General features: G+C 37.5%; 2 protein-coding genes across 3 annotated transcripts; one reads left to right on the top strand and one right to left on the bottom strand.

Annotated features, from left to right (window-relative positions):
• Positions 1–10: 10 nt before the first annotated feature.
• LOC125225682 (sorting nexin-17) lies at positions 11–23,103 on the bottom strand. Of its 2 annotated transcripts, XM_048129505.1 has the most exons (9): positions 22,927–23,103; positions 22,617–22,806; positions 21,538–21,892; positions 20,549–20,711; positions 18,510–18,725; positions 17,086–17,238; positions 16,291–16,443; positions 15,643–15,814; positions 11–147 (listed from the first exon to the last, which is right to left on the bottom strand). In XM_048129505.1, the coding sequence occupies exons 1-8, from the start codon at positions 22,984–22,986 to the stop codon at positions 15,668–15,670; spliced, it is 1,437 nt and encodes a 478-aa protein (XP_047985462.1). In that variant the 5' UTR covers positions 22,987–23,103; the 3' UTR covers positions 11–147; positions 15,643–15,667. The 2 variants fall into 2 exon arrangements, with proteins under 2 accessions (XP_047985462.1, XP_047985461.1); XM_048129504.1 differs by lacking the exon at positions 11–147 and having other exon boundaries at positions 15,447–15,814.
• Positions 3,534–4,451, top strand: LOC125225685 (cytochrome b-c1 complex subunit 7-like). Its single transcript, XM_048129510.1, has 3 exons — positions 3,534–3,674; positions 3,778–3,825; positions 4,158–4,451. The coding sequence occupies exons 1-3, from the start codon at positions 3,644–3,646 to the stop codon at positions 4,403–4,405; spliced, it is 327 nt and encodes a 108-aa protein (XP_047985467.1). The 5' UTR covers positions 3,534–3,643; the 3' UTR covers positions 4,406–4,451.
• Positions 23,104–23,786: the final 683 nt, after the last annotated feature.

Raw genomic sequence — 23,786 nt, 5'->3', positions numbered from 1 at the left:
TATTCATTGTGATAAGCCGGCCGAGGAACTATGAGGTCGGGCGAGGGCATTCGAAGTTCACGCCGAGACGGCAAACAACCTGATAAGAGGCACGAAGGAGCCACGCGTAACCAATTCTTATCGAGTTAGCTTCAAAAGGAGATCGGCCTGATAATATTAGGATAACGTCATTACAGTTTTATGTACTTTGAGAGGCTCACGATAATTGTATATCAACCACATATTGAATTACATTCTTTACCTAGTTAGATGAGATGAAATAAAATTACAAAACACGGCCTAATTTCCAAGATTTTTGTCAATTATCTTTTCGGCTAGGGATGTGATCATGTGATGATGCACGTCAAAATCTATACCTGCTATCGATAAAAAAAATCCGGCCAAGAGCGTGTCGGGCCACGCTCAGTGTAGGGTTCCGTAGTTTTCCGTATTTTTCTCAAAAACTACTGAACCTATCAAGTTCCAAACAATTTTCCTAGAAAGTCTTTATAAAGTTCTACTTTTGTGATTTTTTTCATATTTTTAAACATATGGTTCAAAAGTTAAAGGGGGGGGGGGGCGCACTTCTTTTTCCTTTACGAGCGATTATTTCCGAAAATATTAATATTATCAAAAAATGATCGTAATAAACCCTTATTCATTTTTAAATACCTATCCAACAATATATCACACGTTGGGGTTGGAATGAAAAAAAATATCAGCCTCCACTTTACATGTAGGGGGGGCAGCGCCGGCCCGCGCACTTGATCAGGATAGAGCGAGATACAGTTTTGGCGCCCCCTTGTTTAAACCTTTTTGGGGTCCAAACCCAAAACGCCATCGTTATAGATTTGCTTTGTCCGTCTGACACCTCACAAACATTTAATTAATTAAAATAGCTATATTAACGCGAGCGAAGCGAACGCGAAATTTTTTCCTATAATTGATGGGGGGGTCTACATCAGCCCCTGTCTTTCATAGGTACACGTACCTATGCGAGGTTAAAGCTTTCCTGCGAAACTGATAACAGTCGGAATTGAGCTTCATTTCAGGGCCAATGCAAGACATGGGAGACAAAAGCAAATCGCGGCAAAGGCCAACTTGGACAGACATTGGAAATTCGAGATGTTCGACTTCAACTGCAAAAATGCAGAGCTTGGAATTAAATAGGTTAATTATGCTCTCATGTTGTTCGGCCTTTGGCATATTTTGGGGAATTTAGACTTCAGTGTGCTTACGTTCCCGACTTCTAGGCCTTTTATCTCGTCATCAGTTTAATTTTATAACACTAACGCCGTGGCTTGCGTGGGCGACGGTCGCGCGACCGTCGCCGTCGCGTCTCATACTTCCATGTCGATAAGGTTTGATTTCGTATGCGTCGCATCGCCGTCGCACGATCATCGCGCGACCGTCGCCCACGCAAGCCACGGCGTTAGAGTTAATTAGGCCACAGTAACTCGGTATTCAGCGTCGGGATGCCATAATGGGCGTCGGTGGTTTGCCATGTGTCGGTTTCCTAGTGATTAAAAATTCGTTCATCATCACGCTTACGCTCCTTTGATTCATACAAAATTGCGCGTCTCTGAGACTTTTTGCGCCTCTGGCTTTAAGAGGGACTCCGCTTTGGATTGTCGGTCATGTCATTTGGATAGCGACGTAACTTTGTCTTTGTCGCTCGGCCTCGCAACAATGTGGTTCGTCAAGAGCTATTAGATTCATCTTTCACGACGCCCTAGCAACAGCTCTCACCTTATGAATGTTGTACATTTTGGCATTGTGGTGCAACTTTTCAGATAATCAGAATCACAAATCTAGACTTTAAACAACTAAATAAAATTCGATCCCGGGTCCTCTCACCAATTTAGGCTATGTGTGCGCCCACGTAATGACGATTTTGGCGCCCCCCTTACCATTCGGCGCCTAGAGCGGCCGCTCCACTCGCTCTACCCTTAATCCGGCCCTGAGGGGGGGTACCCCAATAAAACCTTTTTTTCCATTTTTTATTTTTGCACTTTGTTGGCGTGATTGATAAACATATTGGTACCAAATTTCAGCTTTCTAGTGCTTACGGTTACTGAGATTATCCGCAGACGGACAGACAGACTTGGTGAAACTATAAGGGTTCCTAGTTGACTACGGAACCCTAAAAACATATTAGACGTCGATACAAGGTAAAAAGTTATCTTGTCTATTTGTAATTTGGATTCGTCGTGCCTTGTTGAGGAAATAAATTCAAAAAGCACACTGCACACTCATATCTCCTGTAATAGTGAAACAAAACAAATTTAATTAAAATATTATATTCCAATATATTTTTAATAAATTTTATTATTAAAACTAAACGCCTGTGAGATCTCTATAGACCGATGTTGGCGTTGAACGTCCGGAGAAAATCATTGTATATTAAAAAGCCTATAGAAATATATGAATAAAACGAGCGATCTTTACCTTAAAAAGTCGTACGTCGTACTATTTATTAAGCCCCCATTTACGATACGCTTTATCGCTTGATCACTGTGCTATAAGACGATTAATCGCTATAAGGGCCCCGTTACTCGAACGAAACGGAATAATAAAGTCAGTAGGTAAGTATGAGATAAAAATGATAAAATAGAATCGTTGGTCGCAACTCGCAACACACTTTCAATCCATTGTTACGATATTCATGATTTCACGAGATTATGTTGCGATTTGCTATATCGTATGCGGTCAAGTAAATCCTTAACGTAGACGACTTAAGTAGACGACCGGTCTGGCCTAGCGCGTAGTGACTAGTGACCCTGCCTGCTAAGCCGCGGTCCCGGGTTCGAATCCCGGTAAGCGCATTTATTTGTGTGATGAGCACAGATATTTGTTCCTGAGTCATGGATGTTTTCTATGTATATAAGTATGTATTTATCTATATAAGTAAGTATATCGTCGCCTAGCACCCATAGTACAAGCTTTGCTTAGTTTGGGGCTAGGTTGATTTGTGTAAGGTGTCCCCCAATATTTATTTATTATTTATTTATTTATTTAACGATATTGATATACTATGCACTGTCCCTGTATTACGACGAATCGCACAGATGAATCGTACCGTGAATGGGGGGATTTACTACTATGCAGACAGGAAGGTAGGTAAACAATACATTACGTATTTTAACACAATTAGTAATGAATATTGGGTGATCATTGAGAGAAATGACTGATATTGACCTTTTTTCATCGTTATTTTTCCTGTGTACGATACTCAATCATCGATATTTTTCTTGTATGTAGTCGCATCCCTACACCCAGGGTAGTGACGAGAGTATTTTTCTGTTTGAAAACAATATTGATTCTGTTGAATTTCCTAATTAAGCATATTATTCAACATAATTCAACAAGAAAATATATTTATTGAACAATGCATATTATACACTTCTGTGGCAATTCAAACTGAATAAATAATGGTCTACTAAAATAATCTGTAGCCCAAAATATAAATCGAACTAGAAATTTCACAAAACGGTCGGTATAGTTATACTTGAGCTTGATTTGGACCATTCATAAATGTCGTTTATGAAAATACATCTCTCACATGGCATGGTTGAATTTGACAATTGACATTTGAGTAAAGGAAAAATCGAGATTTGGTTAGAGGCGACTAAATAGTTTCCTTTTTGCTGTAAATTTTTCAAAAATGGCACTCCGAGCTACTGCAGTTCGTTTTGGTAAGAAATTTATTGATATGTTTATGTAGATTAAAACTATATTTCTTTGTATTCGTCGTCTATAAGTATTTTCTTGTTATATAACACGACTTATTTTTTCCAGCAAACATGAAACAATGGGCTTATAATTTGTCAGGATTTAACAAATATGGTAAGAATCATTCAAACAAATTTACATATATAATTTTGGATGTAGCAAACGTGATTTTGCTGATAAAAATAAAATTTCTATTTTGCATTATTTATTTTCGTCCTTCTGGACAGGCTAGGACCATAGGCCATACCGCCTCGTCTTGAGTGGGATATATTTTTCCTTATTCTTCTTGTTTTATGTATCAATCATATGTCAAATCAGTTAGTTATGTCTTCAGTTATCTTAATTAAAAATGTGTCTCTTTCAGTTATTTCGTCATAACCTATTGTTTTGAATATCATAAGTTTTACTTTCTTGCTATGCAAATTAAATTTAATTAACAATTACAGGCCTAATGCGCGATGATTGCCTGTATGAAACCGAAGACGTTACGGAGGCTCTTCGCCGCATCCCTGAGCACGTAGTGGATGAGCGCAACTTCCGCCTCGTCCGTGCCATGCAGCTCTCACTGCAGAAGATCGTCCTGCCCAAGGAGGAGTGGACCAAGCTCGAGAATGATGTGTTGTACCTCACCCCCGTTGTCAAGCAGGTCGAGAAGGAACGCAAGGAGAGGGAGGCATGGGAAGCCAACTATTAATGATGTATGTTGTATAATTTATTTTAAATAAAATTAGGTAATTGTATGAGGTGTTTTATTTAGGTCTTCTTCTTTAGTCGTTCCCTCAATGCTGAGGATCGTGACATCATGTCATTCTGTTGAAGACTAGGTCTCTCCATAGGCGTCTATTCCTCGCCAAGTGCATGGCCTCGTGCAGTTTTAATCGCATGGGTGCAGTAATTTGAGCACACCATCTAGTAGGGGGAGGTGCCTGAGGTCTCGTGCCTTCAACTTTGCCCGTCATAATTATTCTCTCCAGGCTATCTGGCGGGCGACGTGAAATGTGACCGAAATAACTAAGAGTATAGTCCTGGCATATTGCTGACAGTCGGCGCTTTATGCGTAGCTCCTCAAGAATGGACTGGTTAGTACGCATTGCCGTCCATGGAATCCGTAAAAGCCGGCGCCAGCACCACATCTCAAACGCATAGATACGTTTATTCATATTTGCTCGGATGGTCCATGTTTCCGAACCATACATAAAGACCGGGAACACCAGGGAACACACCAGTCTAACCTTGGTCTGTTGCAGTATAGCACGGTCCTTCCAGATCTTATCAAGCCGAGCCATGGCACCCTTTGCTATCTGGATCCTCCGAATAATATCCGCGTCACAGCTACCATTGCTAGATATTAGCGAGCCGAGGTAGATAAAGGTGCTGACACAATCGAGATCTTTTAGCTCAAGGCTTCGCGGAGGTGGGTCTTTCCTGTATACAAACATCAGCTTGGTTTTAGCATGGTTGACGTGAAGTCCTAATTTGATGCTTTCAGCTTCTATTCGCCTAAATAGACGACTCATCTCCTCCTCATCGAAGCCAAGAGCGTTGTGTCATCAGCATAGCGCAGGTTGCATATTGTCTTTCCGCCGATCGATATGCCGCCATCCCAGTTCTCGGTGGACTTCCGTACAATATATTCGCCGTAAATATTGAAGAGCTTGGGAGACAATATACAGCCTTGTCTCACTCCTCTTTCCGGCTTTTTTAGGTCTTACTGCAGGTAGGCTTGCCAGATCGAATTAGCCGATTATCGGGGAAAAAATTTTTTTTTTCGGGATTTCAGGTCTCAAGTCGGGAAAAGAAAAAAAACCGGCCAAGTGCGAGTTGTGCTCGCGTAGCAAGGGTTCCGTACACTACAAGGGCTTAAGCGCCTCCTTTTTAGTAGGAACTTAAGTCATTTTTGCGAATAATCGATATTTTGAACAAAACGAAACAGAAATAAATTTATATGTAATATTAAAATGCGCTCACACTTGATTTAACGAAGTCCCACAGTATTGACCCATTAACCGGTATAGAATGTAGTGTCCAAGAAATTCGTTCATTGAAATGACACCCACGATGAGCAACCAAAATATTTTAAAAAACGTACCGCACCGTACCGCGTACGGTTGTACTTGCTTTACGGTCGTTCCAGAAAAATAATTTAGCTTGATTAGAATAGAATAGAATAGAATATACTTTATTTAACATCAAATTGGACAAATACAAGGTAGAGGTACATACAACTTAAATTAGATGCTAAATGGGATCCCACTCAGCATGTTGCCACGGCAAGCCGAGGCGCTGATCTATTCTTCTAGTTTGGAATTTGAAATTTTAGAGTATTTCGAGAAATCAGACTACCTGTCCTTATGTCATTAATACAATTAGACAAAGACGTGTCATCTATCTTGCGGCGACATACTCCCGCGGCCATCATGTGCTACTGAAGACAATTCAGCTGATAAAAAAAATCTATAAAATATTGCAAATCTAAATAAAAGATTATTAAGAGATCCCTCGGCTCTTTTGAAGTTCTAGAATCTGGGCATTTTCAGAATTTGGGGCCCCCCAATTAGCATAAGTTGTTAACAAAAATTAACTCACTGTCAGTTTCGTGACGGTAATTAAGCATGTAATTTCTATAAAATATTGTTTTTGTGTTAATTACATGAACTTTAAGCGATAATCTACATTCAGAATGTGAAAAGAGTAAATTTTTAGACAGATTTTATGCTTAATTGTCGTCACTATGCTGACAGCGAGTTAATTATTGGTTAAAATCATAAAGTGGGGTAAAATGAGACAAAATGTTCACTACACCAGAACAAAGTCTAGGCCCTAGATAGAAGGGTAGGTGTAGTCAGAGAAGGAAACAAATATTAAGTAAAATCTTTTATTACTATAAATATTTTACACAAATAAAAGTAAAGGATGGAAAATAGTATGGCAAAAGATGAGCTTACTTATGGCCTTTCATGATAAGATTGAAATTATAATTAACAAATATGGTCCCTCTCAAACAATAATTTCATAATGTATATAAATAACAAGACAACAATAATAATCACTCTTACACAACATAACCTCCAATTTAGACAAGTAATTAATAATAGGAATTCTGTCTTATGATTCAACACATTTTTTTTTAGTTTTATATGCATAATAATTTTATATAATGTAGGTACCAAAGTACAAATTGATAAGGGGTAGTACATAATTATCTTCTACCCCGTGTGGTATATACCTCATATATGATAATATGTTTACCTTAGATACTAGTTTATGTTTCAAGAGAAAGAATGTGTTATATAAGTTATATCAAGGACGATTATAAAGGACCAGCAGAGTCCATACTAAATACCGTACCCCGTTGGCAGCCGTAAATCTGTCACTAGATGTCACTAAGAGTGTCATTAGAATACAAATGTCGTTTTTTTTAAAAAAATACGCACGCGGTAGTTCAACGGCATTACAAGTGATACAGTGAAAAGTATATAGATGACGCTAGGGGCCTGTGTCATGTTTCAGTCCCAGTTTACAACGCAAGCCATCGTTCTTATTTTGAATTATGACAATCATGCAAAAGAGTACCATACTGTCAAATTTTCTATCTCTTTCATTTTGAGCGTGACGTCAATGATTAGTAATATTACTTTCAATATATTTAAAATTTAGATTTTAATGAGGCCATTTCGAACGGTGTTTATGATAGATATCATGTTGACAATCAATCTCCTGACCGTCTCGCTCACACCAATCCTATCCTATATTTGAACGAGTGCGACCGAAACAGTTAAGTACCTATTTTGAAGATTTTTGAATGTCTAAAATCTTATTGGTAGTTGTCGAAAACCCGCTTTTTCCATAAAGTGTTGGCGCTACGTCAAGTGGGTGATAGGCGTACGAGCAAGTACGCGTTGGATGGTCGACTACTATGCGCGGCGGTTTTTACGCGTACTTACGGTGACAGACAATCGAAAAAGGTCGTCGAGCCATAAGTACGCATACTTGCTCGTATCGTACGTCTATCACCCACTTCAGACTGCGTTTCGATCGGCGTTTAGCGTCAATGATTATCAGCTCGGCTTCATGGCTTTACGAACCTTAGATCGGACCATCGAATATGAAACTTATAAACTTCTTTATACACAAGGGTATAAAGAAGTTTATAACCAGGTGCTCCATGACACCATTGCACCAATCTGTCGCCAGCACCGCTACACTTCAACGGCCAAGTCACACAACATCCATACTAATATTATAAATGGGAAAGTGTGTGTGTCTGTTTTAGGGCTTCCAATACCGGGATCCCGGTATCTCGGGATCCCGGGATCCCGCCTTTTTTTGGGCCCATTTCAATACCGGTATTTAATTTAGCAATACCGGGATCCCGGTATTTTTAAAAACTAACAAATTATGCCAAATTAACGTAAATTACTCATCAAAAACGTAAAATTTCTGCATCATGATGGTCACTACACGCGTAAATCTTGCTTGTTGCTCTCTTTTCTCGATTTGACACATTCTCTGTTTGGTGTTTTTGCAAGATTTGTATGAAAATGATAGTTTTTTCGATGATTACCCAGATAAAGAATTAAAGTTACGCGTCAAAAGCATTCATTGAGGAGGGTCTGCCGCGAACAGTTTTTGACACATTTGTCGCACTTGTGACTTCGCACGTAAGTGTGACAGAAAAGCAACACGTCAAACGTAGTTGTAATAGGCCATAGATCCTCTGTAAACAAATCGCCTTGATGCATCTATATTGGTTAATGCAAACGAACTAACGTATACCGTAGCTACTCTATTTTCACTGTTGTACGTGTGCGTTAGTGTGTTGAACTCTAGCTGAAAACTTTGCCGTAACATTCCCGATAGTAACGAAATAGGGAACTCACTACTCAACTATCAAAATGAGGAAAATTACTTTTCTTATACGTAAATGAAGTGTTCCTATTCCGCGAAGTAATCTTTTTGATTTTGATTATCATGGATTTCCGCAAAGTAATGTGTGATTCCATAGATTATTTCTTAATGTGATTTTTAATAATCTATGTCGGACAATTTAGCTTTTTTTTTATAAATGGGCTTACTCTTGGCCACAGACTAGCCAAAGCAGAGTCAAAGACGTGGCCTACGATGGAGTGAGCTCGCCCAGAAGATGCCTGTTCACTCTTGATTTGAAGGAAGGGTTATATGAGCTCGGAAATATAGCCGCCGGCAAGGAATTCCACTCCTTGGCAGTGCGCATAAGAAAAGAAGAAGCAAAGCGCTTCGTGCGGATTCTTGGCTAATTATTCAATGATTTGGTGGATTTATTTTATTAGTGCTTTAGCGCCTCTAGCGCCACGAAAAACAAAAATACCACTAAATTGTACCATAGATATTGATTACAATGTGTTTAAAAAAATCATCTCATGTTCTAATTTCAAAAGTCAATGATGAAACTATAGAGTGTGTGTAATCGAGAAATGCTCTTAATGCTTGTTATTTAATAAAGTGATACTGATATTATAGTTAAATCTACAGTACAATTATACCATTAACACCGACTATAAAATGTAACACTGCATGAATGAGACACAGCTTCCTAGTATCATAGCCATATTAAAGAAGAGGCGACTGAGGTGGCTCGGGCATGTGTATCGAATGGAGCGGACTCGTTTGCCGCGTCAAATCCTGCTGGAAGAGGTTGCAGATGCAAAGAGACCGGTCGGACGGCCAATGCTGCGCTTTAAAGATTGCGTGAAGCGTGCCATAGTCACATTTGATATTCCATGCAACCAGTGGCAACGACTGGCCGAGAACCGACCCACGTGGCGCCGTGTTATCCATGACGGTCAATCCAAGCACGCCAATGCCTGGTTTTTCTCCTTGAATGATAAACGCATGAGGCGTCACGAGCAGGCCTCTAACCCCCGCCCATCTGGGGGAGCATATACCTGCCGTGTGTGCGGACGAGGGATCCTCTCTTGAATTGGGCTATACGGCCACGAATGTAAGTGTCGCAAGGATGCTGCTTGAATCGTCTGTTATAGATGCAAAGGCCTGTTATTATTAAAATGTAAAAGGTTCTATTCCGCACGAGCTTAAAGAGAACGATTTGGCAAAAAACATGGTTTGCTATGGCCGCGTCTTCTTGCAAAATGTCCGATCTGGAGGCGATATCTAACTTACAGAATCACCTGAGTACAGATCTGGCGCTCTTTCCCGCTTGATTTTATACTGCGTCCTCAGTCCCACTCACAACAAAAATAAAGAGCACAGGGTGTAGCCGTTTGAACTATGTAGGTATACTTAAAAACAATAAAAGTTGAGCCGACTTGGCCACATAAGTTTGAAAAACCGTTTTGGGTGAAAATCGAAACTTTTTAAGTTGGAAATGTAATCGATTTGACCCATTTGTAAGAATTGTAAGTCGGATTAGCAAGATTCTGCTGTAGTATAACACGCATGAAAATTAACAAACGAGATTTTGAATAAAATTTGTTATTTTAAGCAAATTACTTGGTTTTTATATTTTCCTGATTTCAATACCGGGATCCCGGGATCCCGGTATTGAAATCGCCAATACCGGAATGAATACCGGTATTGGAGAATGTCCGGTATTTGGAAGCCCTAGTCTGTTTGTTTGTCTATCTTTCACGGCAAAACGGAGCGACGTATTGACGTGATTTTTTAAGTGGAGATAGTTGAAGGGATGGAAAGTGACATAGGCTACTTTTTGTCTCTTTTTATATCCCCCCACTTCCTTAGAATGGAGGATGGAAGTTTGTGGAGAGATTTTCGAATTTAACGCGAGCGAAGCCGCGGGCAAAGGCTAGTTAACTATAATAATAAAGAAATCGCAGTAAGGAACTTTATGTAGATTTCATTACTTTTTAGAGATAAACAAGCAGCTCCATCGAGACGGCTATTTTTTACAGAATGTTTTTGGTGGGATATACATAGGCATAGGTATATAACACTAACAAGGTATCTATTGCCTTAGTCCGTTTTCACATTATCCGATCCGATATCGGATGTCGGAAGGATTTAAATGGAAAAAATCCAAGATAGCGCCTGTAATGTATGGGGTATCAGTCCTACATCCGATATCGGATCGGATAATGTGAAAACGCATTTAGTCTCATTAATTATTACTTATGTCAGAGTTTCACTAATTATTTCTTTTTATTCATTTATTATCTCAGTTTAGGTTTATACGAGTACCTACTAAACGAGTAGTACCTATACGAGTAGAAAATATATTACCAAAACAATACAAACTATCATTAATTTATTATAAAAACGTAATCCAAAGTGCCACACCTAGTCGGTCAGTGCATGGCCTACGCTGCCGATGGTTAAGGTGCTCGGAGTGACATACAAGAAACGCTGAACTATCCGCGTTGTGTCCAAGACGAAGTCTGACCGACGAAGCTAGCAAGTCTCTCTACATGTTGGCTGAAATACTGTCAAACCGTTCACTGTGATTACTCAGATTATTATAAGCAAAATGATCTTCGAATGAACTTTCTGGACAATTGAGATGCATGGGCGCAGTCGAAACCAGCTCGCCCCTTCAGCCGTGTCCCGTTGAAAATCGGAAAGATTCTTTTCCTTAGCACATTTAATGTTTACAAATTGGATTCGCCTTCTGTCACCTAAACTGGTAATTTTATGTATGAGGTCATTGGTCATACAATTATTAATTTATACAGTTATTAATTCTGTATCTCTACTCGCATTGCTGCTGCGATTCTAAAATATTTAATATCCATATATTATGAATATTCAATAAATCATACAATGACATGGATGTCAGATGTAACATCTGTTGGCACAATGATTGCGTTTTGTTGAACGTATTTGAGCTCAACATATAGGTTAATTATTATCACTAAGTATATTTTGGTATATTATATTAATGAACAACGAAACGGATGTGACATTTTCCTAGTCCACCAACGTCATCTAGTCATTTTATTTGGCAATAATTAGACAACATGCGAACAAACTTAGCCAGCGAAGCGATCACAACTACGTCGAGGCCGACCAAAAAATATAATTTGTAAAAATTGTGTTTTGAGCCAATATTTTGATATTAAAATAAAGTTTTTTGATAGTTATTCATAGTATAATATAAAAACAAGTAAAAATATGGGTGAAAATATGTTTTTTTCCACTCCCGGGTTACGAAACAACGCCATCTAGTTTTAAAGCAAAAATTAAGCTTTTTTCAGGGGTACGCTTTTTTGTATGGGCTATATCAGTCCAGTATTGAATGGTCCTTGGTTATATTATTCAAATATTAAGATTTTCTAATCATGAAACAAAACAAAGAAAATATAAAAACATGCAAATTAAGTAAAAAAAACTATGTAGTAGGGTAAAAAATGTACCTAACTCTCCAGTTTTTAGGTGCACCAAATTTTATAATCCATTAAAAAATCAATTAGATTATATCTGTTGCAAAAGCACACGGTGGGTTTTTTACTATCTCAAAATGCCTTAAATTGGTCCAAATGTAATGTAGTATGAAAATGCATATTTTACAATTTTTTATATCAATGAATGTTGGGAGTATTGCATGCCATGCATATATATGTATAAAATAAAATATCAAATTCTAAATGCATTACGTGAAATTTACTCATCATCCCCCTTGCGTTATCCCGGCATTTGCCACGGCTCATGGGAACCTGGGGTCCGCTTTGACAACTAATCCCAAGATTTGGCGTAGGCACTAGTTTTTACGAAAGCGACTGATAATTTCTTATAAATTTTGATTTAATTTGGTGGCATTAACTGTGTATTGGTGCATCATAAAACAACCCAGCAAACAAATTATTGATTTGATTTATAAATATAACTAGGTAAATAATTAGATCATTTTTACATCACACCAGTATGGATCTTTCATGAAGCAATATCAAAACTTCAATTAGACTTGGAAGGAAAATAGATTTAGAATTTTATTGTATAATTAGGAAACAAATTTAGTCCATATAAAAGAGATCATTATTATCTACGGTATACATTTTTATAAACAGTTATAATAATATGACAAATTTTAGTGTAGATGGACAATATGCTACTAGGGCCATCTTAGGAAACCACAGGCTAGAATAGTTCATATTAGTTAGTGTTAGTAATGAAATTAGTTATATTTAACTATTATTTCCCCTGTTTTACCATGATTATTAGAGATACATATTTACGACTAGTTAATATTCGATGTAAAACAAACACACCCTATACAAAATCATATTAGTAAGTAAACACAATATTATACAAAATAATTGTTTGCTTACAGACTAAAGTTTTTGAGCCTGTATAAAGCTTACAAATATTGTAAATAATGGCAAATATATGGCATGACCATCATAATTACATCAAAATTATAGTATTGGCTAATTAGGACTTTTGATACATTTTCATATTCGAGGAATGATAAATAATATTTGAAGCATAAAATTAACAGAAAAAGAGCAAACCAATTGTAAAACAATCCATCATAGTAAATCTCTATGGTCTATTACTCCATATTATTATGTGCCATTTCATAATGCAATAGAGAGACAAAATATCTAACTAATTTTTGTATGTATAATTAAACTAGCTCCGAAGTTTGACTTTAAACCCTCTAACGCCAAAGAGGACAGATTTCGTTCATAGCCTTATTAATGTAAATATAATACAAGTATAATTATCGCCTAATTAACTGTACATTACCTAATTAGTAATTAATGGAATTGATTACTTTTTACACCTACCATTATAGATTGGGTTGGAAACTAATTTATTCAATGACATTGTGATCTTTGGAGAACGTTTTGTTCGAGCTTAAGGCCTCCCCACACATATCAAGCCGAAATCGATAAAAGTCGACAGAAAAAAAGCTTCGCACCTGTGTGTAAAACATATCGTCGACGGTCGGCCGATGTGAGCCGAGTCCATCAACATATTTTTCAAACACAAAAGTTTTTTTTTATCTTTTGACAATTTCGCGTCGATATTTGTGGAGAGACCTTAACATACAAATAGTACAATTATTTCTAATGGTATAAAACCTGTAGAGTTTGTCGAATTAACATCAATATTTTCATATCGTGATTAGTTAAGTGTTGTTAAATAATCACTACTTAACTGTATATCTCAAACACATTAAATGTTCTAAATATAGATTACGATTGAAATGCCCGAGTCGATGATTTGTTTCTCTTACTTTGTCGTGATCTTCATGAATGACGAATTGAGTAGCTTTCCAAGGCACAACTATGTATATGTTACTAAAGAAATGTACTAAAAGATGAAGCTGAATTTAAATATAAAATAAATAAATAAATAAATATTGAGGACACCTTACACGGATCAACTTAGCCCCAAACTAAGCAAAGCTTGTACTATGGGTGCTAAGCGACGATATACATTACTTAAATAGATAAATACATACTTAAATACATAGAAAACATCCATGACTCAGGAACAAATATCAAATATTGCTATGAACTATCATTGACTGCCATAATTTTTGTTTAGTTCTAGGCCCAATTAGACAAGACAATATACCGTGTTTTTAAACAACGACTTGTTGAAAAGCAGAGTTGAAAATTTCCCTATACTCTGCACATAGTGCTCAATTAAAAATTACACAATTAGGTCCAAGGAATAAATGATAAAATGACATATAATTTTAACAGCTGCCTGTGAAAGTGATTTGCGCACTACCTCACGGGTCGAATATTGGTCCCATGACAATTGATTTTTATATGGAGTGACTGTCACATAAAAAAAAACACACGTTTGACGTTTGTAGAAATTTTGTACGCTTATCTCGCGGAAATGAATGTAGAAATGTAATTATAAATGCAGCAAAAGTGTTTTCCATTAAATATTTCCTAAATGATTTTTATTAAAGTATCTTTCATAGGGATCATCATTCGAAATAGGTAAATACAGGTCAATTCACGAGAGCTGGCATGAATGGAAAGAATGAGTAACTGAAAATGTGTGTCTGTGATAGATTAACCAATTAAATGGTGGCCAGGGGCCCATTTCTCGAAGCCACAGGCACAGTATAAAACCAGTAATAACTCTTCTTACAAACTTCACGCCGCGCGGTGTGTCCCCCTCCCACCCCTCGCATGCGGCGAAAACATGCGAAACTGGTGATTATTGGGCTGAACAGTCGGGGCCGCGTTTGCGCGCTGTGTTGACGTGTTGAGTTCGGGAGAAAATGACGTCAGCACCGAAGACATATTTTCGTTACTGTAGTGTTTATGGGTGTATGGAAAGTTCTCAAAATGCGGAAATGTCATTCTTTAGAATTCCTAGACACCCAGAAAAGTAAGTGGTTGTTATATTTTTGCAGTGTTAGGTACATTATTGCTTACGTAAATGGCGTAAAAGTGAGATTTAAAGCTAGAATGACACATTAAAATCAATAAGGATTTATCTGTAACGACATTTAGGTAGATGCTGCGATCTATCTAGCTCGAAAGTTTGGTACCTACTTAAATATTGTGCAAACATCTATTCAAACATTTTATGTAAATATGATTTCGTCAGTATTTAAGAAACAAATACGTACTTGAATCTTTATTAGATAAAAAGGTAGAAAGAGCGTTGGTACTAGCATAGCGCCATACACAGTTACTACGAGTAGGACAGTAGCACAGGTACAACCCTGCGTGACCTTGCGCAGTAGTAACGACCGCGCCGCCGCTGCCGGAGATTAACTACTGATATATCCTTATACTGTGCCACAGGTTACAATTTAGAAGTACTAGTCAATGTCTAATATGACAACTTGGAAAGAGACTTCCGCTTGTAACTTGTAACTTTCAGTTTAAGAAATGGGCCCCAGGGTCTTTACAGTTACGATTGTATACCGCTACCCAATCAAAGGTCATTCCATTCGTACCAGCTTTCGTGAAATACCTATTAATATGGGGCTTTACATACAGCTTAACCATTTTTCTTGGGTAGTTTATAGCTCCTCGTCCCCGATAGCTTCGAAAGCGTTGTTCTCGACGCAGTCCTTGCCTGTCTTGAAGGCGACGGACGCGAACTTCTCCGTCAACTTCTGGACTGAGAATATTTCTCGAGAGCTGCCCGAGTTGTATGAATCGCCGTTCTGTAAATAATTGAAATGTCTTTTCACATTTGCATACAAAGAAGGTCTTCACTATGTGCTGTAAACGTCCGAGCGCTTGTCTGCCACTTTCTGTAGAAGGGCAAAGAGTAGTTAAAACTTTCGCATGATGATAGTCGTCATCTGATAGGATATACGTCATATGGCACTATAAAGCCTGGTGTCCACTAGGCTCGCCGAGTCGAGTCACTCGAGTCTCATTACTGCGTCCATTAGCGAAACGTCGAATTGCTTTGAAATGAAGCGTCGAATTGAAATGTATGAGGAGTCGATTCGACGCGGCTCGATTTCGTTTAAATGGACGCCAAGCATTTGAAGAGCACACATTTTTTATACCTACTTTCCTTTGTGAAATGTACGCGAATATGTGGAATGTAATGTCCGCTTCTCCGACACGCCTCTCAGTTCGTCCATCGACTGTAGGAAACACACTAAATATTGAACATGTAGTTACTTACAGCTGAGCTGAGCGTGTCGCTAGACGAGGAGGGTGTGACGCGGTGTGAAGAGCCGTCGCGGCGCAGGTAGGTGAGCCCCGCGCCCGAGCCACGCCCGCGCGGCGACGCTGGTCCCGACCCACCTTTCTGCCGCATCAGTTCGTCCACGATCGACTGTAAATTCGAAACAATTGAAACGACATAGTAGTAAAATCGCTATTAATCCATGGAATCAGGCGGATAAATGGAATGGCGCATGAACTACAGCTGCAAATTAAAAGATCTATGCATATATCTGGAAAGTAACACTTATTTAGAGATAGATTATCCCTCGTGAATAAATGGAACATGCCATAAAATCGTAACTCATGTTACTCGGCGTTCGTTTGCGGAAATCCATGCTAATCAAAATCTAGAACATTCCTTTGCTAATATGCGAATAGATAACGTGCAAATCGCTATTCCCTATGTTTAAGTTCTGCTGTCGAATGAAGGTAATTGAATTGCACATCCGACTTAATAATGTGTCCAGAAAGACCTAAGATTACTACATACTCTTACTCACCCCTAACTTTCTGAAAATGTGTCATAATTAGTCATAAAACTCATAAATACACATACCATGAGAAACATTTAAATGAAGAGTTCGTGCCAGCAAGGACTAATAATATGTAAAGTGATTAACTTCAGGTTATAGGATATTCGAAGGATAGCTCGGAAGTTCTTATTCGATTCTTTTAGTAGTGAGGGGCAGAGGGGTAAGGTAACCGATTGATATCGATCGATGTAAAACCTTTTAAATGTAAATGTGCCTACCTGTAAACAGACGCTTATGAACGTAGCATGTTCCGTCTTCAAGGTGATCCACTTCAGGTTGTCTTTACTAATGAGATATTCGAAAGATAGCTCGAAGTTCTTGTTCGATTCTTCTAGTAGAGAGCGGTGGCCGTTTGACAGTGATTGCTCTACCTGTAAAATTAAAAATATTATTTTATTTAAAAATGGAAATTAAAAATGTGCAGTTTTTATAAATTTATACCACAAAATGTCGACTTTGATATTTATATGTTATAACCTGCATATTCATAGGTATTAACTAATTGCTCAATAATACGTTTGCATTACCGTCGAAGACACTTCGTGGTAGATTATTATCTGAATTATATTTCATCAGGCTTGATAATATTGAATATGAGACAATATTGCATTGCCCCACAATCGAAAACTAAATTGTAGGTACTTATTTATAAAGTAGTCATTTGCGTATTAGCGCAGCGATTAAACAAAAACAGGATACCAAAGCGTCATGTTTACTTTAAACCCTGAAACGTAGAAACAGTGACGCATAAAACAAATCAAAACCTTTTTACGTGAAATCACTAACAACAAAATCAACAGACATATCGTGTTTCAAGTCTGGTTAAACAAATTACATTATTCACAACACTTATTTGCGACAAACGTTGCGATTTCACCTAGGTATAGGTATTACTCATTGACAGATAAATGACGAAGACTTACGAATCCACCAAAATAATGATGAACATTCATACATGATGAAGTATGACCTAACTCCTAAGTCTAAAGCCGCCAGCTTAGAACTAGTTCCGAGTCGAAACTGTCCACATAGCACCTATAAAAAAGTGAGTGAGTCATTTATCCATTGGTGAGGAAATGCTATTCATATCCTACCTCATCTTTCATGTTGAAAGAAAATCTCTGTTATAGATACTCGATGCAACTATAGTGAAGTGACCATTGTTTTTAGGGTCGGCTCACACCGGAATGGTAGCGGCCGGCAGCGACGCGACGACCACTTTTAGTGTGAAATAATTTTTAACTTTAGCTACATATTTAAAAAGACCAGTATCACTTGACTAACTCAAGCAGGTCGCGCGACCGGCCGCTGCCATTCCGGTGTGAGCCGACCCTAAAGCAGAAGGACCAGCCTCCGAAATTTCGTCAATACATATTTGTTGATAAGACACACAGTATAAATGGATAATTCAACTAACAGTAGCAAGGAAAGAAACAGTTACTTACTCCATGCAAAGTTGTGATCCTCCAGCACCGCATCCTCGTGACCTTGTGCCGTTGTTCTCTATGTAGCTTTAGCGCTGGCCAACATAAGCTCTCGGCCCACAAGCGCTACAGACACTCTCCAAGTAGCGCCGGTAGCTCCAGAGATGTTGCTTGCGTCCGTCACTGCTTCACAAAGTTACAATAAAAATTAACCTTACCCCATGCAAAGTTGTGATCCTCCAGCACCGCATTCTCGTGACCTTGTACCGTTGTTCTCTAGCCTGAGCGCTGGTCAACATAAGCTCTCGACCAGCGAGAGCCACAGACACTCTGCAGGTAGCGCCAGTAGCTCCAGAGATGTTGCTTGCGTCCGTCACTGCTTCCCCGGCTGGTATCCGCCCGTAGTGCCTCAAAGTTCGCGCTAGTTCTAAGTACTGAAATGTTTAGGTGTTTTAACTTATTGCCCAGCATTGACAAAAAATGTGAGACACGCTGAGACAGCTAAATGTACCTACTTCCACAGATATTCATTTATATGACTTCCAAGTTTTAAAGATGATTCAAGAGCTAACGTTTTACACATGACACTGTGTCAAGCCTGATTCGTAGAAAACACGAGACACACAGTCATTATGACGAATTTACTGATTAAGTATTTTCGTTTTTCCAACAATATTACCAATATCATAAATCATAGATGTAAATTATACTAAAAGAACAGGGAGATATTTAAAAATAATTTCAAACACACTATTCCGCCACTCAGAAATCTGTGGAAAACGGCAAAATCCTATTTTTGAAATCCCAACGAGAGCTGGAAACTGGGAATCTAGAGGTATTGACTATTGACCACTTGTTTCAATTATATTGGTATAATAGTAGGTCACTATTTTACTTTACTTCTTGTTCAATATCATTAGTATCTCTACTGTGAGCCGTTTAAATAATATCAATAGAATTATAGCTAGTTCAAAATTTGCTTAAAGGTCAGTTTACTTCACAGTAAATTTAGTACTTTGTGTGGAAGGAATCCACATTATCTCAAGACTAATGTACACATAATAATATTCTTTAGTCAGATAAGAATGTTTGTGATCCAAATTGACTGTTGTGTCTCTAAAGAACATTACTGATATCCAGTTTAAGATAATTTCTATGTCATTTCAAGCTATCATTGTAGGTATTATCACTATTAGTCAGGGGATCACACTGGGATTCCATTTTATTTAAGTACTGGAACTTAAATGGGAATAGGCTACTAGACTCATATCGAATTTGGCACAATAAATGATTGTCTTCTGTAGTATTTGACATAAAAACCAATATTTATAGATTTTGGGTATTAAAAGTGTATGATAGTCATCATGTATGTGTTTTCGATTTAAAATGTGTGTAATTTTTTATTTATTTTGGCCACCCAAAAAAGCTGTCAGCAATGTAGTGACGTCATCGAATTCGAACTTACTTCATGTCAAAACAATCACTGACATAATGAACTTTATGACTCATACTCAAAAGACAGAACATGTTGTTTTCGAATTGTAGTATTTGACATAAAAAACCAATATTTATAGATTTTGGGTATTAAAAGTGTATGATAGTCATCATGTATGTGTTTTCGATTAAAAATGTGTGTAATTTTTTATTTATTTTGGCCACCCAAAAAAGCTGTCAGCAATGTAGTGACGTCATCGAATTCGAACTTACTTCATGTCAAAACAATCACTGACATAATGAAGTTTATGACTCATACTCAAAAGAAAGAACATGTTGTTTTCGAATAGAATGACCTGATGCACAGATAATCTATAGACTAACAGTATACTTTAAAAACATTTTTTGCTGTTTTTAGGTCATAATAAAATATGGTAATATTTTATTTCGGTTAATTGGACAGTAGTACTTAATCATATAAGACAGACTTTAAAAAAAGGTCACTAAAAAAAAGTTGCCTATTATCTAAAGTTAAGACAGAATTCAAATCATATTAATGTCACATTTAAATATGAATTATGTAGTACCATACTAACTCCATTAACATGAGATGGGTGATATGCAAATTTGAAGGTTGATGAGCATATACAAGGGTAGAACAAGATCTATAATATTTTGCTTGTTGTTTGGCTTTATAAACCCTTTCAATGCCAAGCCTATTGAGTGTGGCATATAATGAACAATGCTAGAATTCACAAAGATTTATATTGGACTGAAAGCTCTATGTTTAAACAGGGTGAAATACAAACATTTATTATCTTACCTCTCTTTTCTGTTTCTTCTCTTCATATGATTTGAGTATGTCTTTGATATGTGACTCGGCCGTTAACCAGCCCAGATCAAGCTCTTCTATTGTTTGTAAATATAAAAGGTCTAGTGACACCCTATCTATCATTAAATCCAGATCATAGCACAGGTCCCAGTAACTGAAATTACAAAATATGTTATTAAATGAATGTTAATTGATCAAGATATTTATTTGCTTCGAAGTACACATAAAATGTTATTAACTTTTAAACTAACTAACTAGTATGGCACTGTGATCCAAAGAGGATCTTGGCCTCCAAAACGGGAGCACGCCACTTATCCCGATCCTGCGCAGCTTCCTGCCAATTATCGGCTTGTAGCTGACACAGATCCGCCATCATGCTGTCTCCCCAGCGGTATCTGGGCCGACCCGCCGGGCGGCCACCAGTTGGTCTTCCCAGATACGCCCTCTTGGCAGCCCGATCCTCTCCCATTCTTAGTAGGTGGCCGAACCAGCGAAGTCTGTGGGATTTGGTTACGCCGATGATGTTCGCTTCGCCCACCAACTCCTCTATTTCGGTATTCCTCCTTATCCTCCACGTGCCGTCATCTCTCTTGACAGGTCCCAGGATTTTCCGGTATATCTTCCTTTCCGCTACAAGGAGCCGGCTTTCCTCTTTTTGTGTTAGTGTCCAGGCCTCACAGCCATACATTAGGATTGGTCGAATTACGGTGTTATATATTCTTAGCTTAGTATTTCTACTGAGAAGCCTGGACACCAACACTTTATGGAGGGCTGCACTGCACCGCAGCGCACTCTGGATGCGAGTTATAATTTCCTCCTCCCTGGTGTTTGTGTCAGTGATGATGCATCCAAGATACCGGAATTTGTCAGTTCCATGGTAGACGGTACCCCCAACATGAAGATTTGCGCGCTTGACTCGCGTATTTTAAACTTAAATTTAATTTAATTTAACTTAACTTTTAAATTTAATTTTTCCTTACCTCTTCCTTAAAACAATTTTATCTTCAGGTCTAACATACTTTTGAGATATGTATGGAGATTCATATTCCTCTAGTTTTTTCAATGCTGGTTGACCATCCTTAGCACAACTCCAGTTAAAAAGGTAAAGTGAAAAATATTTTGACAATTCTTTTGGCAAATTAATATAATTACAAGCAATGTCTAGTATTGTGCTTGACGAGTCTGTGGATGAGACGGAGAGAGGTATTCGGTAACCATTCATTAGAGATATTTCAATGTCCACTTCATGCATTCTCACAGAATGTGTCTCTTGTTGTGCCGAAAACAGGAAGGTTATCAGAAGATCAGAGTTTGCCAACATAGGGTTTTGTCCAACTGAAATATATGTCATCTTTTTATTATGATATGGGTATATTGATAAATAAGTAAGCAGCATTAAACAGGTATGTTATGATACTTATGATTGTTCAACAAATACAGATAGCAATGCAAATAATTTTATAATGGACATTAAGAGGATATGGTAGCGAAAATACTAAAATGAAAAGGAGCCCCCTTTTCAACTTGGGAATTTTAGTTAAATATACAAGTGTTATTAACTAGATTTATCGAAAAAAAATTGTCCATTAAGAACAACTCAGTCAAAAGATATTTCAAAAAAATCTTTAAAATCGAGGTTCCACTCTCGACTCCGTCCTCCTTCAAAACTTAATCAATCGGAACGAAATTGGAGAATCTGAATAACAATGAAATAATCTATGTCGGACCGTTTAGCTTTTTTGGTTAATTGTTACCAATCTTGAGTATCACACCTTTTTTTGCGCCACAATGAAAAAGGCCGTTTTTGGAAATTTTTGGTTGGCTCTAGAATCTTTAAAAAGCAGAATATCAAAAAAATCAAAACGGTCCGACACAGATAAAAATAATAACAATCTGTGTTGAAAAAAATCTGCTCTATCTTCAAAAACCAGGGAGGAAATAGTCGAGAGCGTTTGTATGGAGAATTGACCCCTACCGTATCGTCTTAAATGAACACAGCAGGATAAAAACCTATATAATTTGTTGTTATAAAAACTAGATTTAATAAATATTTACTCACCCAGTTGAATATACTTTTCCAATAAGATCCGCCTTTCTTCAAGTTGGGAACTAGTTAAAAATAATTTCTTAGGTGGGAATTGTGGTAACTTAAAATAAGGATTTTGTGCTTGCAATTGTTCATGAAGGCAAAGCAGCTGCTTATACCTTGTTGTGCAGTGGAAAAATCCATCTATGTAAATATTGTAGCCCTAAAAGGTCAAATCACGATTAACAACATGCGTTGAATAAATACAACACTAATAATATATTTATTTAACAAGTAACAAAACAGATGGATACTTTGCACGGCATTCTCAAAAACATCTTACCGTGTATGAAACTCCGTTGTCATCTTGGAACTGCTGCAGATCAGGTATAGAAAAATGCATTTTTGCAAGGAAACCTATAACTTGACATAACTTTACGAAATTTAGATTTTTAGGCGCCCGATTCCACTATTTATTTTTACAATAAAAACAAACACATATTCGCCCACTTTCGCTTGTCGTTTCAGTCCACAGACTAAACTAAATGTAAAGGGGGAAGAGATAAGAGATATTATAATATGCTAGACTGAACAGATTGTGTTGGCACCATTGATATTTTTACAACTTTTCTAGTATGATATTAGCGATAATAAATATAGCTTAAATATCTTTAGGGGTACGTTTGAAAATGACATAATAACTATGGAATGTAGAATTTAAAGGAAGCCTAACTGTCGAAGTAGAACAGTCGCAAAAATGACCGGCTGTCAGTGTTAAACTGAAGTTACAAATCTCTCCGCTAGGAGCGCATGTGCCACTCAATGGACAGGAACATGACATGACATTAGACGTTCGTTTCTGTAGGCTGATTTCGTCAAGTTGTACATGTCAAGACGTAGTCCCGTGGTAGTGCGCTTGCTTCGTATGCAGATGTAACCAGGTTCGATCCTGACAAGCGGTCTTTTTGTTATTATTTTTATTTTATTTGAATTATCTTTTTGTGTATTTTAATTGTGTTTAGTTACTGTTTTATTTATGATATGTCTATTTACATTGGTTGTCCCATCCTAGGTAATGTTGTAAGTCTTTCGAATGAAATTTCCTTTATTTTCGCATAAATTTAATTTTAGTGTTGTAACAAGATTTATGGATAATAATAAAATAAGGAAAAAATATCTGTAGAAAAACATATAAAAAACCCT

Source organism: Leguminivora glycinivorella, chromosome 4, assembly GCF_023078275.1.
Source record: "Leguminivora glycinivorella isolate SPB_JAAS2020 chromosome 4, LegGlyc_1.1, whole genome shotgun sequence".
NCBI lineage: Eukaryota > Metazoa > Arthropoda > Insecta > Lepidoptera > Tortricidae > Leguminivora > Leguminivora glycinivorella.
The sequence above is the reverse complement of the archived record's forward strand: the minus strand, read 5'-3'. Positions and strand labels throughout refer to the sequence as shown.

Excerpts from the sequence above, each read along its gene's own strand:
- LOC125225685 (XM_048129510.1), top strand. The coding sequence starts at position 3,644 with ATGGCACTCCGAGCTACTGCAGTTCGTTTTG. Across the intron at positions 3,675-3,777 it reads AGCTACTGCAGTTCGTTTTG|CAAACATGAAACAATGGGCT; the intron begins GTAAGAAATTTA and ends TATTTTTTCCAG. Across the intron at positions 3,826-4,157 it reads GTCAGGATTTAACAAATATG|GCCTAATGCGCGATGATTGC; the intron begins GTAAGAATCATT and ends TAACAATTACAG.
- LOC125225682 (XM_048129505.1), bottom strand. The coding sequence starts at position 22,986 with ATGCATTTTTCTATACCTGATCTGCAGCAGTTCCAAGATGACAACGGA. Across the intron at positions 20,712-21,537 it reads AAAATTGTTTTAAGGAAGAG|TTACTGGGACCTGTGCTATG; the intron begins GTAAGGAAAAAT and ends TTGTAATTTCAG. Across the intron at positions 18,726-20,548 it reads AGAAGAAACAGAAAAGAGAG|TACTTAGAACTAGCGCGAAC; the intron begins GTAAGATAATAA and ends TAAACATTTCAG.